The following is a 19,476-nucleotide window of genomic DNA, read 5'->3' on the forward strand; positions in this document are numbered from 1 at the left end:
ACTTTTTCGTCGCTGTTAGTTTGGAATGTGCTCTGATTTTTGAAATTATTTGGGTATTTAGCGACGACATTTATCCTTTTTTGCGACAACATGTTGTCGCTAAAAGTCTTTTTTTTTTTTTTTTTTTTTTATGCCTAAAGAACTATTATATATACTTAAAAAAAATGTCATTATTCAATATATATACTAACACATTTTTTTGCTAAAAGATTTGAAATAAAAGAGAAATTTAATCATGCACAAAATTATATTTTTACTATAAATATTTATATAACAAAGTACTACCATAGTAAAATTAAAATACATAAATATAAATATTTTTAACTAGGTGTTGTAGGATCGGCACCAGGACCTTGCTGAGAAGATCCAGATCCCGAGACTCCACCAATCCTAGCCAAGTGCTCCTCTATGGCTCGGAGTCGCTCCCTCACCTCTTGCATGTCTTGTGCGGTAGGAGGTGGTTGGGTTGGTTGAGGTACCTCAGCCGCTTCACAATTCGCCCTCGTGCGAATCCTACGACCAAGACCCAGCTGATAGCCTCGACGACGTCCAAAGATCGTCTCAACAAGAATAATGTCATCATCTTCTCTCGGGATAGTACTCGAGGCAGAGGCGCTCGTAGATGATTGTGACTGCAGAGTGTCACGTATCTCTATCATCTTTTCCTGTATCACACAATTTTCAAGAATATTAGAATTTACAACACAATAAAGTAAGAACATCATAAAATATAAATTTGCTTACATAGTTATCTTTTGCTGCCTTGCTCACCCAACCTTCCCCGTCTATATACTTAGTCGCCATCCAAATCTCTGGAACCCCAGCAAGACACCCAGTTTGTAAATCACGCTACAATACAAGAAGTTTGAAAAAAATTAAGAAAAAAAATCATTATAAAAAAAACATAAATAAAAATTATGTAAAAAAGAAAGTACCTTCTTGTAACGAAGGGCTGGCGTAGACTGTGAACCCTGCACGCTTCTCTGTTTTTGTTTTGCACGGTTCGCAGAGTTAGTCTCAGAACGCCTCTGCAAAGAACTTGTGTTAACCATATGTTAAATTAACAAAAATAAATTAAAAAATAATATTTTTGTGAATACCTTCACTTCAGGGCGATCAAAATACTGGAGCGCCTTCTGCCATTTCTCCACCACCAAACCATCAGGAGGATGTGCTCGACCATTCTTTTTTAAATGAGTGGACAAGTCATTCTTCCACTCCGAGTAACGATCAGCGCACGACCGTTGAATGCCCAAAAGAATGCCGGGGAGGTTCTCTGAGGCATATCGACTTCGACCAATGTCGAATAAATCATCCTGAATCAAAAATATAAAATAAATTAGCTAGATTTAATATTAAAGTGAACCCAATAAAAAAATTATAGAAATAAATTACCTCTAGACGAGGAAGTATGCGATCTCTAACTTCGCTGGGTACTTTATCCCATCGGTCGTAGTCGGGATCGGCATATTGTCGAATGAGAATGCCGATCTCTCTAGAGAAATGTTGGGAATAATTACCAATTTCTTTGTAAGTCTTCCCTCGAACATCCCACTCCAGTGGTAGTGGTCTACCTAATGCAACTCTAGCTTCTCGAGTTGAAAACCCCTTGTTGATGCCACGCCTTTTCGTTTTAGTCGTCACTATTATTTCTCAAATACATATAATTATTATATACACATAAATAAATTAATTCAATATATTCATCCAAAAAAAATAATTGCATGTGTTACCTCTCTCACAATCAGCCTGTATCTGCGTTGGATCTGGAGGAGGATTTGCCCCACCATCCCCTCCGTGATGTTGCATAACCGCAGAAGACATATCTAAAAAAATTGATGATATATATGCATTGATAAATTTGTACAATCAAATTTAAATATTATAAAATTTCAATACATTTGAACAATCTTTCAATGTAAAAATAATATAAGCTTCACTATAATATTTACTATCACCGAAAATAATATAGATTGCTGACATTTAAGATTCATGTGAGGTATTCTAGACACTTTATTTATCACCGAAAATTAAGAATATATATTTCTAACAGTTAAACTCAACATACCAACGAATAATGATATAATGATATATATGGTTATCCATAAATAATAAGTGCAAGCAATCTTTGAATGCAAAAATTACAACTTAATCATCACTATAATATTCATTATCACTATCATTCTCATTTTCTTCTACATTATCTTCTTCTAAGTCCATCTCTTCCTCTTCCTCTTCCTCTTCATCGACCATCTCCTCTTCCTCTTCATCGACCATTTCCTCTTCCTCTTCCTCTTCATCTTCCTCTTGATCAACAGGAGTATCTACATTGACAACATATGGCAATTGATCTCTACGGCAAAAATTGATTTCAGGCAACGGACCAAGATCGACAAACAATTGGAAATCAGATGATATTGTGTCATGCATAACATCTATTTCAATGGGATCCAACTGTTCATCAGTTGCTGGGGTGTCCCACACATTTCTATGATGAACTTCTTCAACAATTTTCCAATCCCGGTCATTTTTCAAATCATCAAGATAGAAAATTTGTTTTGCCTGAGTTGCCAAGATAAACTTGTCATCTTTGTACCACTCGAACTTAGTAAATATACTGGTTATATTATTTTCATGCTTCATCCTACTCTTGGTAGGATCTGTATCAAACCATTTACACTTAAATAATACAACAGAACAACCAGCAAGGTATGACATCACTATAACCTCTTCTAATTGCCCGTAGAAATTTTTGTTGTCTACTCCGGGTACTAAGACACCACTGTTTTGAGTTTTCAAATTTTTATCTCTATCATAACACAAAAATCGAACTCCATTGACAATACACCCAGTGTATGAAGAAACAAGATTAGAGGAGCCGCTTGCTAAGGAGAATAACTCTTCAGAAGCTTCTGCAGATCCTGCTTGTCGAAGATTGTAAAGCTTATTGTAAAACCACATGGGGAACTCCTTTTTCTGTAATTGATCTAGGTTTTCAGCACCACTAGATAAAAGGATCTGCTTGTGCTCTCTACACATATAAAATATGAAAGACTTAAAAAATTTGAAAGATAAATGGAAGAGTAGATATATTGTTAGTGTGATCAAAGTACTTACTGAATATATGGGAGAATCTCAATGCAATTGTTGAGAATGTACCACTCAGCAGTTTTTTTAAGTTCATCGTCCAAAGTTGTTAGTGTCTTCTTACTGATCGGACGACCTTGAGATTGAAACACAGACAACTTCTTTAGTGATGGAATTGCATCAACATTTCTATCTGGACGATTAAACCTTGTTTCCACCCCTTTGAAGTACATAGAACAGAATGTCAATGCTTCATCAACGACATAACCCTCAGCTATGGACCCCTCAGGACGAGCTTTATTACGCACATAATGTTTCAATTTTTTCATGTATCTCTCAAAGGGATACATCCACCTCATGTGTACTGGACCTCCATCTATTGCTTCTTGAGGCAAATGTATCATTAGGTGAACCATAACATCAAAAAACGCTGGCGGAAAAATGATTTCTAGTCCGCAAAGAATTTCAGCAATTGATGTTTTCACTTTCTCCAAATCAGAAACAATCAGAGTTCTAGCACAAATAATCTTGAAGAAAGTGCACAAGTCAATAATGGTCTTGGCAATTGGTTTTTCTAGGAATGAATGAACACCAATTGGCAAAAGACGTTGCAATATGACATGACAATCGTGGGATTTCAACCCAGTAATCTTATTGTCATTTTCAATCACATTCTTCCTTAGATTAGATGCAAACCCATCTGGAAATTTGACTGTCGACAAAACTTATGTCGATTTTCAGGAATAAATGTGTATTTCGCTGCTGGCTTTTCCATTCGACCATTTACCATTCTCAGATGCAATTCTGGCCTTATCTTCATCTTCTCCAAATCTACTCTAGCGCTAACTGTATCTTTGGTCTTATTTTCCAACCCGACTATTGTGCCAACTAAGCTGTCGCATACATTTTTCTCAACATGCATGACGTCTAGGTTATGTCGCAACTTCATATTGGCCCAATATGGGAGCTCAAAGAAAATGCTTTTTTTACGCCAACCAACTTGCTCTTTTGTGCGTTTCCTTTTTTGTCCACCGTAGCTAACATGCTTACCAGGAAGAGATTCAGGCATAAAATTCATTTGTGTGAAAATAGCTTCAGTGCTAAATTCCTCTGGAGGTGGTCTTTTCTCAATTGAACCATATAACTTCTTCTTTTTTCTAATTTGGTGTCCCATTGGTAAAAAATGTCTGTGACCGTAAAATGCAACCTTATTTTGCAAACGAACTGATGGTGTTGATACATTGCAAGTAGGACAAGTAGTGTAACCTTGACCACTCCATCCAGAAAGACTACTCCTCGCTGGAAAATCATTTATAGTCCACAATAAAACTGCTCGAAGCTTAAAAAAACTACCATCAACAACATCCCGAGTCTGAACACCGTTCACCCATAATTCCTTCAACTCATCAACCAATGGCCTTAAGAAAACATCAAAATCTTTTCCAGGTGAATGTGGACCAGGAATTAATAAAGTCAACATAAAGTTAGTCTCTTTCATGCATAACCACGGTGGCAAGTTGTAAGTCGTTAACACAACCGGCCACATGCTATAAGACAAACTCATATTTCCAAAAGGATTGAATCCATCAGCAGCCAATCCAAGGCGCACATTCCTAGGTTCCATTGCAAACGCTGGATTGCTACGATCAAAATCCTTCCATGCTTTCCCATCTGCAGGATGACGCATGATACCATCTTCTTTAACACGCCCTTCATGATGCCATCTCATATGTTGAGAAATGTGCCTTGATGCATATTTTCGCATCAACCGAGGGGTCAATGGAAAATAACGCATAACTTTTTGGGGCACTTTCTTCCCCTTGGTATTTTTATCCACCCAACGATCCTCCCCACAAATTGGACACTTGTGTTTTCCAGCATTTTCCTTCCAAAACAATGCACAATCATGCTTACAAACATGGATTGACTCGTAACCCAAACCCAATTTCCTCATCAACCTCTTCGCCGCATAATGTGACTTTGGTATCTTATTTGGAGATGGGAATGCATCTTCTAACAACTCCAAGATTCCATCAAAAATTTTGTTAGGAATTTTCCCCAACACTTTGAAATGCATCAACTTAGCTACGAAATTCAAAGATGTGTATTTTTCACACCCTGGGAATAACGGAGACTCCATCTCGGCAAATAAGTCATTATAGTATTGGCTAGTACCTCTGCATTCTGATGCTGGTGGTATCTCATCATCAACCTCATTCTCATCATCTTCACAATTGTTAGGTTGTGCTATATCATTAAGAACATCCATCATCTCGTCCTCGTGACATTGGTGGACTACTCTATTGGTCGGTATTATTTCCTCCTCTCCATGCCAGTACCAATTTGTATAACTTCATAGAAAACCATTCTCAAAAATATGACTTTCTAGCACACCAATCGTTTGCAATTCGATATTAAGACACTTGTTACAAGGACACTTCACTAGTCCCCTTGTATCCACAAATTGTTGAGCTCTCTCAACAAATGCAAACGCTCCAGCAACATACTCATCAGAAAATTTATTTGAATTATTAATCCAAGTCTTGTTGATCGACATTCTATAGGACACTGCACAGTGTAAGAAATTATTAATTATTACACTGCACAGTGTAAGAAATTATTATTTGAATTATTATTTTTTCAATGAATTATCATGTTTTACAAATAAATCATCAATAACTTATTAGATTAAAGTTTATTAATTAATAAATTAAGTGAGTAATTAATAATCAATTTAATTTCAATTTTATATATAATTTAGTAATTACTTTTATTTGATTTAATTATTTGTTTTATTATACTTATTTTATTAATTATTACTTTTATTGGTTATTAAATTTAGTAAAAAATTTATAAGTTTATGCATATTGACCATTTATAAAATATTTATGAAAGAGAAAACCACAAAATGAATAACATAAATCTTATGGTTATTATTTATTGTATAATTTTATTGATTCACTCATTACTACTTTTTTCTTTCTATTTTTTTTAATGCACGCAAATTTCTTGCTCAGAGTTGATGTATGGTACATATATACATAAATTTCCCTAAAAAAACACACACATGTACCATACATCTTAATTAGAAATATATCATATTTTTTCTTGGGTAAACCTGACTCCATATTTCTTGAGGAAAAATAGTTGCATCAAGAAAATTGATAGACTATTACAAAAGGATGGGAAGTAATTAAAGAAAAATAACATCACAAAGAGCAACAAATATACATATTATTATGAGAAACTCAAAACTTGTAAAAATAGTAAGACTTCTTTTTCTTGATAAAAAACAAATATAATATTTTAAATAGGACTAAATATGTGTAAATATCAATCTAGTTATAGGTAGCTATAGCTTAAACATATTGTATTAATTACATGGAATTGGATTAACCTCCACTTGACTCTATATTGGGTTCTCTTAGAACAACATATATTTTTCTACATACATTAAAGTCTTACAAAAATTCAGTTGAAACATGTATTCTCTTCAACTTATAGCACATAATGAAAAAAAAACCAAAATAAACAATACTAAATATAGAGAATAAACACATTTGAAGAGTAAATACCTCAATAAATCAATCAAAATCCAAAGTCTTTTATTATAGAAAATCCTGCAAAACCAAGCTCCTGCTCAAATTACAATCAACAATTAATCCTGAAAATTAAAAATGTCGTGGTTAGTCAACAGAGTACAAATTAATAAAAAGAAGAGTAATGCAATAGTGATTTATTTTTGACAACAATTACAAGTGAAAATGACATAACTTGGTAAACTTGGGCACGATATTGTTACTTTTCAATTACTTGGAGATAATTGGCTTGGACATTTCCATGTAGTTTCCAAATTAATAGAAAAATCTATTGTCCATGCATGTATAGTCATAGATGATTATTTTTTCTAAAAAAATTCAGGGGGTACCCGTGTGCCCACTGATCCTTAAGATTCTTCAGTCATATATATATATGTATATGTATATGTATATATGGGTTTGATCTTCGTCCTAGTTTAACTGCACCACTGGAATCTCTATCTCTAGCCAGTAAGTACTCTGTAACTATGACTTTTATTTAGCTTGGATTTTTAGTTCATGATCTGTTCACTAAAATGCTCCACTGGGTTTCTTTCTAAAAATGGATACAGCACCCATACTGGACTAGTCGCTGAGGTAATCGTTATCTTTCTTTTTGTCTGTACTGTCTTCTTTGCTACTGAACCCAATTTAACAAATTCAACCATTGTAGCTCAAAAACAAAAGCTCAAGGACTAAAATGAGTGTTCATGCATAGAGGGTATTGGTGCTAAAAACCAGAAACTAATAGATAGTTGTAATACATATTTAAAATCTAAATAGAAAAAAACTACTTTTTACTGATTTTTTTTTATTTCTTTCACTTTCTGTTACAGATTTTTTCTTTTCAAACAACTATTATGGCCTCTGTAACATCATCTCAGTCACATGGCGGCATCCATAAGAATTTCAAGCAAATCACCCTTAACCGTAATAATATATATATGTATATAATGTTGTTCTTATATATGTTATGATTATATGTTTCACTGATTTATATCCAACTCAGTGATATAATAATTGTTAGGGCTGTTGCATGAAATTCTAAGAACAGACACCAAGTCAAGAAAATCATGGGAACAGAAGGTATACCAATATATAATTTCTATGTCAATGAACTATCTTTGATTTTAATCATGAAGATTTTTGGTATGTTTTACATTCTTAAAAGCATTATTATAATAGCTCATATGCACTTTTATTTTTTCAGTAATATAATTTTATAGTAATAGATAGCCCTTCTTAACCTACTACGAATCTACTAGACTATATACATAATCCTAAAGCAGTTTAACTCAATTCTCAGTTATCTATCTGTGATAAAAAAAAAAGATGCAGCTGAAATCAAAGCGAACTATATACTCTAAGCTAATTTATTTTGTCTTTCTAGAAGGATTCAAAATAGCTATAATTATACAAAAGCAATGTTCAAGATACAGAATAAGTGTGAGTTTTACAAACTTTAATTTGTTGTGACTAAAAATAAGGTTTTTGTTTTTATTTTTAAAAGTGAAAATAAGCATTTTATAATATAGTGAAGAAACAAGTCGTTGAGTAAATAAGACAAACCTTTTGCCCGGAATTCATAATGAGTACACTGTCTTGCAGTTAATGTGTTGTTTGGTGCATGTACCAGAAGAACCTGGATTAAAGGAAAGGCAGAGAAAAATAATGAAGTTGTTGAGCTTCTGGGTGTGAATACAAAAGTGTTTTAGTGAAAAAGAGTTATAAATCAGTGAAAAAGACTGAATAGAACTTGTATTATTTATATAGAATAGATACAACTGAGTTCTATTATAAACCAACAGAATATATATATATATGTCCAAAAAAGAGGCTGTTAAGACAGCTGAAAATACAGTTGAAATAAACTAATTTGCAGTTAAATACAAGCCTAACCATATGTACTAACAACCCCCTCAAGTTGATAGGGACCAACCACCACTACTCTCCTTATTGTGGTGCCTAATATTTTTTATTGCCCAAAAAATTTGTACATGTTTTTAAATCACGGGTGATAAAAAAATACAGAAAGCAAAAGTTAATGTGAGATTATTATATCAACTTGCTTCATTTGGCCTCTGTTCTCTGGTGATCCTGTATGCAAGAGTGGAAGTAATTCAATGAAACTCACTATTTCACAGTTACTATTTGACAAGATAATTTGGTGTCTGTCAGATGAGGACTGAGGGGCCCAAACTTGTTATTTTTCATAGATAAAAGAGGATATTATTCTCAAATAACACACACATAGCTAGACCTAAAGAAAGGCTTGTTATTTTATTGTTTAGTGTTGTTTAACTTAGACAAAAAAAAAAAAAGAATAGCATTGAGTGAGTCTTTACTACTGGGCATCCAATCTTAGTAAAAATAGTGAATCCTTTCAAACTGGGTTTCTGTTAAAATTTGGTTCTCTTTCCCTGATTTACCAACACAGGGGTAAAACATAAAAGCATATGTCAATGGTTAAATCATCCAAATTTGGCCAATCTATTCCAACCCTTTATAATAGTTTGTTTGTATGTGTAACAGGTTTAATTATTAATGCTCACAAACCATACTTTAAATTGAAAACAACTGCTTTGCAGGATTAATTAAATTAGGGAGAGAGGGGCAAACAGTTCAATTTGCTTGCCATTGGCTTCCTAAAGCATTTGCTGGAACTTCCATAAACCATCAACATAAAGAGAACAAGATTTAAATTTCATATTTTAACATCAACAATAATACTGCAGTTTTGCTAACAAAAAAAAATGAAGCATAGTTATTTTTTTAAATGAACTTTTACTTTCTTCCCATTAATTTTCATATTCAGAACACAAAACATCTTTAACGCAGCAAAATGATCACCAAACAATGGGTTTAAGGATAAAGCAAAAAGAGTACGGTAAGTTGTAAAAGGGGTCCACTGATATTGCATATGTTGAGGTGTTGTCAATCAATATATGCATGCTCCTTGTAAATAACATCATGATGTTGTATACAAAATTTTTGAGATACTTGAAGACTGCCTCTGGATTGGTTATAAGAAAAATAGAAATAAAAAGGTGGCAGGGTAAAAAGATGTAGATTGGGCTGGTTCGATTGAAGATAGAAGAACTACATCAGTACATTGTTCTTTTGTTTGGAAAAAACTTGTAATGTGAAGAAGCAGTATATGGTGTCCAGCAGTAAAGCAGGAGCTGCCTTGAGAGCACATGCTCAAGGCACTAGTGAGTTGATGTGGCTGAAAAGATGTTAAAAGAGCTACAAACCACTAATGATGACCCAAGCACAACCTATTGAACAATTTTTCAACTTTGGTAAACTAATTAACCTCATATAAGTACAAAGCTTAATTCCCATGAAAAAGGGACAAATATTCTTAATCAAGGTAAGAATTGTAATATAATATAAAAAACTCTCAACCTATCAGAGGTAAAAACCACAAAGGATGTCATGTATGGGAACCGGCCTTTAAATTCCATTCGAAGCAACTTGGTCATTTATTACTGACTTTTGTATAAAGACCATTATTTACAATTTTTTTTGTATAAAATTGATTGATTCGGTCAATTACTTCCATGACATGTTAAATTATCATAATTTTATTTTCAGTACACTGCTAAACGATCAGAGTGGTCCATAAGAAAGAAAGAAGTAAAGCAACATATATAATATTTTGATAAGAATATACTTTATCTATATATATGTAATAGTAACAGATAATTTTCTAATAGTAACAGAGAAATCAGTGTAAAAAGGCAAAAAGAACAAATGAGGGGAGTCAAGACATTACCCAAACAAGTCAAATACAGGTTTTGAAACATTGAAATAGAGAGATACCTGCAAAACAGAGAAGGAGTCGAGAGATACCTTCAGTCACAAAAGAATATATATATATAAATTAACTAAACAATACTAATAATAAAAAACTAAATATTTATATATATATATAAATATATGTACCCATGGAGCTTAGAGGAACCGTCTCCGTCTCTGATGGTTCTCACGGTTGTCTCCGGCGGAGCTTGGAAGAGCCACAGATGGAGGATGCTCGAGAGGATGGGGGTTCTCACGGTCGTCTCCGTCTCTGATGGTTCTCACGGTCGTCTCCGGCGGAGCTTGGAAGAGCCACAGATGGAGGATGCTCGAGAGGATGGGGGTTCTCACGGTTGTCTCCGTCTCTGATGGTTCTCACGGTCGTCTCCGGCGGAGCTTGGAAGAGCCACAGATGGAGGATGCTCGAGAGGATGGGGGTTCTCACGGTTTGGGGTTGACGTCTGAGAGAAGAGAGTGGGGTCTGAGAGGAGATGGGGGTTCTCACGGTTTGGGGTTGAGGTCTGAGAGGGGAGAGAAAGGGGTTTGGGGTTGAGGTCTGAGAGAAGGGCTTCGGTAGAGGGGAGAGAATGGGGTTTGGGGTATATATGGGTCTGAGGGAAAAAAAACTGGGGAAAACAAAAAATTTGGTGGGGAAAACAAAAATTTGGTGGGCTTTTTTATTTGGGTTCGCGGTAAATAGGGTAGACGTGGGGAGTAAGTCTAAAAGTACATCTAGCGACGAAAATCGGAATGTCGTCGCTAGATGTGTCGTCGCTAGAACCCAATTTTCCTGTAGTGCCATATCTTAATAAATATCCAATGCTATGACTAATTATTGGCAACTGTTGTTTCTTTTTTTTTAATTAATTTAGTAATTATTATTATTTACTTATTTAGTAATTATCTAGATCATGGCTATTATGTTATCATTAAACCTATTCTTTATATTGGTTATTTGGCTTTGTGTTCTCTTGTTATGTTTTGTTTTATTGAGTTCTCAAATTTGTTAAAGACTATTACTAATATTGAAGTATGAAGCACTAATAAAAGATATATTTTTATTTTTATTTTTATTGTCATTATAGGGTGATATATTTAATTTTAATTTATTATTATTATTGTTTAACATGTTTATATTATTGTTTTCCCTTCATTTCATTCTTCAAAGTTTAATACTCATTTCAATATTATTTTTTAGTATTTTTTGTAGGTTGTTTTTTATCCAAGGAGAAGAAGTGACTTTAACGATGATATTTGAAATAGTTGTATTTCACAAATAAGTTTTTTCTTCTTTTATCCATTATAATTGATAATTTTATAATTTTGGTGGTATTTAGTATTATTGTCCTTTAAATTTTATCATTTATTTAACTTCATTAACTAATATTGTTTTGGTTTTCATGATAATTTATTTTGTAGGTTGCTTTTCAGTTATACAAGAAAAATATGCAAAGTAGATAGTGGCGATGGATTTGATTATTTGGCTAGATCTTCCGGTGGATGTTGTGGGCACATATTGTTTAGCAGTTGTGTCTACTTTGGCTAAGAGAACTACATTTTACAACGAATTTGGGTCTTTGTTAGAGGTTATAACAAGTTTGTTATCCAGATTTTCAAGAGTGTCCCTAATCCATAATTCATCATTTCATACTTAGTTGTGCATGCCCTTAGCATGGAAACAAGTTTGTTATCCAGATTTCCAAGAGTGTCCCTAATCCATAATTCATCATTTCATACTTAGTTGTGCATGCCCTTAGCATGGAAAGATATCTTGTTTAGTTAGAAAATATCCCTCATTTTCTTTGGGATATTTATGCTTTCTAGGTTATACGACATTATGATATTTATCAATGAAGTTATCATTGCTAAAAAAAGATACAAAAATACAAAATCTATTTCAAATTTTGATAAAGAAACTCTCAAATCTAAATCACTCTTCAAACTCTAAAACTTTGATTTCTCCCTTTCTCTATCGTGATTTGATCAAAGTTCCATTATCCTCTCATCTCTCGCTTATGAATCGATTTCTGAAGCTTGATATTTTCACGAAGAAGTGCTTGAAATAGCACCAAATAGGTAATGTTGGGTTTATGCCCTTATAAAACAATGTCGAACTTGTAACACAATTTTATATTGTCACTAAAAAAGACGTAAACATCATTTAGTTTGAAAACCGTGTTACTTGCTTGTTTTATTACATAATTATTGGAATAATACAAAAATTTATAAAATGTCAAACATATAAATAATTACAAATATAGTTGCTAGGTCATAGTGAATTATAATTGTAATTATATGTTCAAAAGAACGATTCCTAAGAATAAGTCAGTGCATTGGATTTTCACTGATCTGGTAATCTATGATATGATCTACTTACACATTCGTGATTAGATAACTTATCCAAGGCATTGACCAAGTAGATAAGATCGGATGTATTTTGTTACATTGGACTAGACCGATATTGATTATTGATAAGATAAGTAACTATTGTTATTATCTAATCTAATCATATCACAACGTTGACCATAAGTTAATTCAATCTTAATTCTGAGAGAGTAATATTTTGTTAATTGTATTATTCAAGTCTTTCGATTTTTTCATTACCAGCTTACCCTATGGACTAGCTCCTACTTACAAATTGGAGATTTTGTAGTATAATTGAGTGAGTATTTATCATAGACATGAAATCTATAACTTCTGTTTAAGAAATGAAATAATGATTTCCTTATAGCTTGGTTCAAGTGTTAAATGATAGAGTACTCGTTTCTGTAATTAAGTTTACGAAAATATCATTTACAAGGAACTTAGTGGGAGTTAAGGATAAAATACAAATGAGGGGTAAAACGATAATTTACACTTGTGTCATTAGTAGATCATCTATAGAGGATTGAATGATGGTTATGGTTATTACAATGAATAATGTATTTACATTTTGTGTAAAGCGTTTCATGAATTCAAGAGTACAATTTTGAGTCTATAGTGGAGTCACGATGAATTAATAAGGTAGTGAAATTATTTGTAATAAATAAACTCACAGTAACTTATTGGAGCTTGAGTTCATGGATCCATGGTCTCCATATTATTTCTTATCAAAATGAACCTAATAGTCTTGAATAATTAATTTAAATATTAATTTTAAAAATATCACATTGACTAGTTTAATGGAAATAAATAATGTTAAATTATTTATTGATACTTTGTGAGAAAAGAAATAGAAGAAACTTTGAGGATTTTATTGCAAAGTCTCAAAAATAGAATATTATAGCCAATTGGGATAATTTTGTAAATATTAATAAATTGATATTAATATTTAAAAAATGAATTAAATAAAAGTTAAAATTATAATTGATTAATTTTGACAAATATTTAATGAACTATAATTATTAAATAACTAAATTAAAATGGGAAACTAAAACATATTTTATGTACTAGCTAATTGCCTATATATATATTTATGTACTAGTGTTATAGAATGCATTAGGTCATATGATTTGACAAGGTAAAAATTCACTCATAATATTCTATACCTAGCCGTCCACTCTCTCTTAGTTTTCTCTCTAGGAATTCTCTTCTCATGTGTTGAGACTTCCCCACACAAACACTAGGTTGTTTTAGAGAAAGACTAAGAAGACTGTGGTATTGTTTCAAAGGGGTTTAGATTTCTTGGCATTCAACAAAGACAAAAGGATAGGGAATCCAATGTGTGTAGTCATTGTTCCGCTACGCATCTCTTAAGTACTCTAATGATTTTTTTATTGTATTTACGTGCCTCTGTAGTATTCACATGTTTGTATGATTTTATGATTTCTACTATGTACATTGTTTTGAATATATTTGTAGGGAGCAACATCTAGACTTATAAATGAGATCCTACAATAGGGAGCAACATCTAGACTTATAAATGAGATCCTACAATAGGCTTCAGACCCAGGTTGCTAGTTTATATGTTTAAATACATGTATGTGATTTTTTGACATGTTGGATATATTAATTGGATGGTAGCATAATTGTTTGCATGTTTAAGTTTTATGTATGTGTGAAGCTAAAATAATTGTTCATTAATTTGTATGTTTATGATTGTTTATGCGTGTTTTATTTTGTTGTATAAAACCCATAAACTTTGTACATGAAATCAAAGTTTGAAAATTGCACTTTTTTTTTTTTTTTTGGGAATTTTTTTTTGCCTACACGTTTATGGCATACTTATTATTAATTATTTTTAGTTATATATATATATTAGTTAACATATTTTTATATGTGTGAGTAAAAATAATCATTAATTTTGGATTTATATCTTCAATTCATTAATAAATTGTATATTTTTGTGCAAGTTAATATCTTTTTGATAATATTTTTTTCTAAAAAGAGAATAGAGATAGTTTTTTTTTCAATGAGAACAATTGAATTAATTTTTATTTGATTAATATTTTGAAGATTTATTGAATTAAAATTAATTGATTAATTTCATGAAATTGATTGATCAATTTTTTTAGCTATTCATTTATTTTGGCAATAAATGTGCACATGCAGAAATTAGTAATATGTCATATAGATTGTATGTTAGACCCATCCAATTAGTTAACATGTCGTGCATCATTATAATTGTCATTTTTGTAATTTTGTGCTTAGATGATGGGCTTATAGTGATGGTCCATTTATTTTAGATGATGGGAAAAATATCAAATAAAATGGGTCATAATCTTGATAGGTTTTATTTGGGCCCACCTGAACATGTAAAGTTTAAATTCCTCTCTTGTGGGTGGTTCCATTTGTGAACATCTATTTTCTTTGCATTACTAGATTGGGTCTAATAATTGAATAACAATTAATTATACGGAAATTCAAATTCCTGACTTTTTGGGTTTTGTGTGGAAGTTAAGAAGCCTTAGTACTAGGTACAACATACTGAACCCAACTCTCCTTCCTGGAAGCTCGAATTGTTAAGACACATTTACTTAAGTTGAATTTAATTGTTTTAGGTTAATATGTTTTTAGTTTGACCTAGTAATTGATTAGAAATAAATTAATTCTATTTTTTGGATTAATTTTCAATGGTAATATTAGAATTAATTGGAAAATGATAAACTATGGTTTTTGGATTATTTTAATAATTTGGCAAAGTTGATAATTTGGCAAAGAATAAAATACTAAAATATTAAATAATGAGCTTTTAAAATTTGAATTTGATCTCCATTGGTTATTTAACAAGGTTGGAGTTCAGTGGGGCCTCATGGCACTTTGATTTCGTCTATAATAATTTATTGGGATAGATGGTTATAGATGAACCTTCTATAGACTCATCCCTACGGTGACTATAGGAATTAAGTTTATAATAATCAAAGTCATGGGTCACTCTTGTACCGGGACACATGAGTATTTTGTTACTTTGATTGAATGGATAGGTAGATAATAAAAGTCAATGACATTTTTTAATTGAGATATTTCTCTATTTAACTAAGTGAATATTTGTGACTGTTTCCTTCCGAGACACATGGGTTCATGACTAGTTAAAGTACCTAAGAAATAGAAGATAAGTGTTTTAGTATTTTTCCAATCTCAAAATATTCTGTATGTTATGCTATTTCTAAAATTTGATGAATAAATGTTTGTGAAGCAATGCATTAATTTCTACTTAGTTGATAATCGTAGCTCTAGGCTTCCCACCCCATACTCTCTCTAATCTCTAGGAAATTACTCTATGGTGAGCCTCATCAAATGTTTTCCAACATCAACATGACGTTGATTATGGATAACATCCCGTTCGTGATAATTAAACATATTCATATTTTTCCTATGGAATGATAACCAAATAATTTAAAGAGGATTATTGATGGTGGATCAAGCAAATGATGAGGGCTAATACTACCAAACATTCCCAAGGAGAAGTTGCCTTAAGCTTCCTCTTTGAAGAGTAAATGAGGAATAAATTCAAACAAAAAGAACAAGAAGCTCACTAACAAGGCACCAAATGCTGCAAAGCATCTTGGAGCAAGCCCTGATTATAAGTACAATAAAGGTGAATGTTTCCAACTGCAAGGAAACCGGGAATTGGGACAAGATTACCCTATACTCAAGGTATATGGAAAGAAATATAATGAAATATTTGTCTTGGATGCATATGATTTGATAGGATGATTCTTCGATTTTTGATTGTTGAATCAGGAACTGCTAAATATGCATAAACTTTTTTTCAACTTTTTAGCATTAGGAAAGTCGTGAAGGATGAAAGCTAAAGTTTGGAATCTAACAAGGGTTGTTCCTATCTGACAAGGCAAAAGAATAAACTTGAATGATTTTTAGAAAAAATATATTGTTTTAAGACAATGTTTATTTTATTCTGATTTTAAATAGAAATTTGAATTTAAGTTTTCCTCATTACATCAACAACAATTTGTAGTTACTTTCACAAGTAATAAAATCATATTTATTTAAATAGATGTGAATTGTGTGGTGGATGTATGGAAAACAGACTGTACCTGTTGCAACCAAACAAACCCTATGTACTAAATAATTAGTTGTTGAAGATAGCTAAACTTAGGATCGTTAAACGAAAAATGGTCAATAACATTAGAAATGACGTAACTTTGGCATCTTCGCTCTGGTCATATTTTCTATGATACGATTCCTGTTAGCCCAAGATACGTTTCCAAGAGAGGAGTGAATTGGAAATTAAAAAAAAAAAAAACAGAATTTTTAAATCCCCAACTATTTATTTATGCAGATATTGAAATTTAAAGCATTTAAATAGATAAGAAAATGTAAAATCAAGATAGATAAATGTAAGTAATGAGTTTAGGGGTAGAAAGATCAAACTCTCGATTATACAAGGTTCAATGAAACTAAAAACACGTACGTCCTTTGTCTTCAAAGCTAAACAACTTTAAGTTCTACTATCGAATCAAGTTGTAGACTTGATCAATCCGTTGTACAAGTCATGAATTTTCACCAAGGTTTTTCCCAAACCTCTCACAAGGACTATCAAGCTCACTCGGATTGTTGAAGTGCCAATCTCACCTATAACTAGTTGTTACAATATCTGTTCCAACCTCACATCAATACAAAGAATAGATATGGAAGTGTAAGTTCACAGCAAACTCTCACTTGGAATATTGAAATACAATGAAAGAGTCTAATGAGAGATGGAAACACACTTATGATAATAAACACAAATTTGGCTCAAGTGTGTGTGATTTAGTGTTTTGAAAAGATAAAGAGTATGAAAGGTTTAGAAAACTTTAGATAGCTGAATACTATGATTTTAGACTTGTATTTCTTGTTTATTATGTTTGCAAAAGAGTCTATTTATAGACGGGAAAGAAAAAGAGTCGTTTGGGGGCATTTGGGGCTCTCTGACTTTAGTCGGTCAAGCCAACAGTTGACCAACCTAAGTAGCCCTTGAATTCTGACATGAATATAATTTAAAAATCAGTTGCCCATACTTGACACATCGATCGACCGACGTGTATAGGTCGGTTGACTAACCTAGCATTTTACAAGGGGCTCAGATTTTGGCTTCTAAAATATATATCAACTCTTTTGAAACTTTGTTTCATATTTTAAGGTAAATATTTATATACGAAGATATTTATAAAACAAGATTTTCATTCCTAAGAATATAAACATATTATAAACTTTAATAAAAGGAATATTTTACAAAAAAAAAGTTCTTGGAAAATGTGAATTTTAGTAAAACTTTTGATGAAAAAAATAATTGAGCCAATAAGTGAGTAAATATGAGTGATGCATGCAGGACAAGATTATAAGACTAAAGAATATGTAAACTTTTAACCATGTTTAGTCTTGAGTTCTTTGAGACTTGAAGCCTTCTTGAAGTTCATTAGTTTCCTTGATTCTTTTATTTCTAATATTATATTCAAATGTACTACAAAATAAAGAATACATTAGTAGCAAATAATAATAAGATATTTGTTTTTATATAATCAAAATAAATCCATGAAGACTTTGGATCAACAATTTCAAGACTAAAAAAGGCTGAGCCTTTGAGGGAACTTCTGATACTAAATATGAAAGTTAGGATATGCAGCGGAATGTGATCTCTTAAAAATTATTAATACCAGCCAAGATCATACATATATAGATATATTAAATCATACACAAATAGATAAAAGATTACATCTTGAAGCCTATCAAGTATCCTTGAACCTTTTTGTACAAATCAACAATCTTCCTATCCTTTTTCTGAAAGCCCACACCTTAGCCTTCCAAGCCAATCCTCAAACACACAAGGACGTGTGTGGGCACAAAGAATTCAAATGTTGATTTAGACTCTCTAGATGTACTCAACACATGAGATCTAGAGAGGATTGAGAAGAGAGGGGTGATATAAATTTATAGAATTTTAGGTTTAGGAAATTATATCGTTTCTTTTCTTGAGAGAGTCTCACAGTCAAAACAACTTCTAAAAACTTAAACTGAAAGTATCGCTTCTTTCAGGTTTATAAAAAATAATTAAATATAAAACTGAATAGTTACAGCTTATTTTAATTATTTAATTTTAAATCATATTTAAACAGAATAATTAAATATAATTAAATAAACAAATTGATTTGAAATTCAAAATTCAAATCTTAGGGATATAAATATCCCTAGGTGGCGCCACTCATTGTACAATATATTTATCCCAAAATAAATATCTGTTAATTCAAAATTAACTTTATCTTAAAGTATTGGTTTTAAATAAATAAATATCTTATAATAAGATAATTATTATTCTCTCTCATTAGTAATCTAAACATGATTAATATTTTTTTAACATATAGTTTTTCAAAATTGTAAGTACTCTTATACTCGGTTTAAATTTCATTTTCTTATTTTTCAATAAGTTTTATGAAACTTTCCAATATATTTTCTTACTTTGGTTCTAATTGAGTTTAGTGTGTGTTTTGTTAGGCCAAAAACAATAGCACTAGATGCGATTAGAAATAATGCACAAAAAACGAGTGATTTTTTGGGTTTGAAAGAAGAACATCTGAATATGTGAATGTGAAGA

The 19,476-nt window shown here is 31.8% G+C and overlaps 1 protein-coding gene and 2 long non-coding RNA genes across 3 annotated transcripts; 1 reads left to right on the forward strand and 2 right to left on the reverse strand.

The window, feature by feature from the left end:
• Positions 1 to 305: 305 nt before the first annotated feature.
• On the reverse strand, positions 306 to 4,165 carry LOC133814951 (uncharacterized). The gene is made up of 11 exons (XM_062247851.1): positions 3,784 to 4,165; positions 3,458 to 3,661; positions 3,118 to 3,307; positions 2,317 to 3,031; positions 2,069 to 2,126; positions 1,734 to 1,826; positions 1,396 to 1,652; positions 1,101 to 1,316; positions 936 to 1,028; positions 745 to 849; positions 306 to 665 (listed from the first exon to the last, which is right to left on the reverse strand). Exons 1-11 carry the CDS (start codon positions 4,163 to 4,165, stop codon positions 321 to 323), a joined length of 2,658 nt encoding a protein of 885 aa, XP_062103835.1. The 3' UTR covers positions 306 to 320.
• A 1,342-nt stretch (positions 4,166 to 5,507) lies between these two features.
• LOC133818749 (uncharacterized) lies at positions 5,508 to 10,812 on the reverse strand. The gene is made up of 5 exons (XR_009886088.1): positions 10,614 to 10,812; positions 10,444 to 10,490; positions 8,235 to 8,307; positions 6,663 to 6,707; positions 5,508 to 5,655 (listed from the first exon to the last, which is right to left on the reverse strand). It is a non-coding gene; the product is annotated as an uncharacterized LOC133818749 (long non-coding RNA).
• On the forward strand, positions 7,051 to 7,726 carry LOC133816430 (uncharacterized). The gene is made up of 3 exons (XR_009885234.1): positions 7,051 to 7,136; positions 7,238 to 7,262; positions 7,502 to 7,726. It is a non-coding gene; the product is annotated as an uncharacterized LOC133816430 (long non-coding RNA).
• Positions 10,813 to 19,476: the final 8,664 nt, after the last annotated feature.

Source organism: Humulus lupulus, chromosome 2 (assembly GCF_963169125.1).
Source record: "Humulus lupulus chromosome 2, drHumLupu1.1, whole genome shotgun sequence".
NCBI classification, from domain to species: Eukaryota; Viridiplantae; Streptophyta; class Magnoliopsida; order Rosales; family Cannabaceae; genus Humulus; species Humulus lupulus.

Bases quoted from the DNA above. Each gene is read 5' to 3' on its own strand.
- LOC133814951 (XM_062247851.1), bottom strand. From the start codon at position 4,165: ATGAATTTTATGCCTGAATCTCTTCCTGGTAAGCATGTTAGCTACGGT. The intron at 3,662-3,783 runs GTTTGCATCTAA...ATTCATTCCTAG, and splicing joins ACAGTCAAATTTCCAGATGG to AAAAACCAATTGCCAAGACC. The intron at 1,029-1,100 runs GTATTCACAAAA...AGTTCTTTGCAG, and splicing joins TTGATCGCCCTGAAGTGAAG to AGGCGTTCTGAGACTAACTC.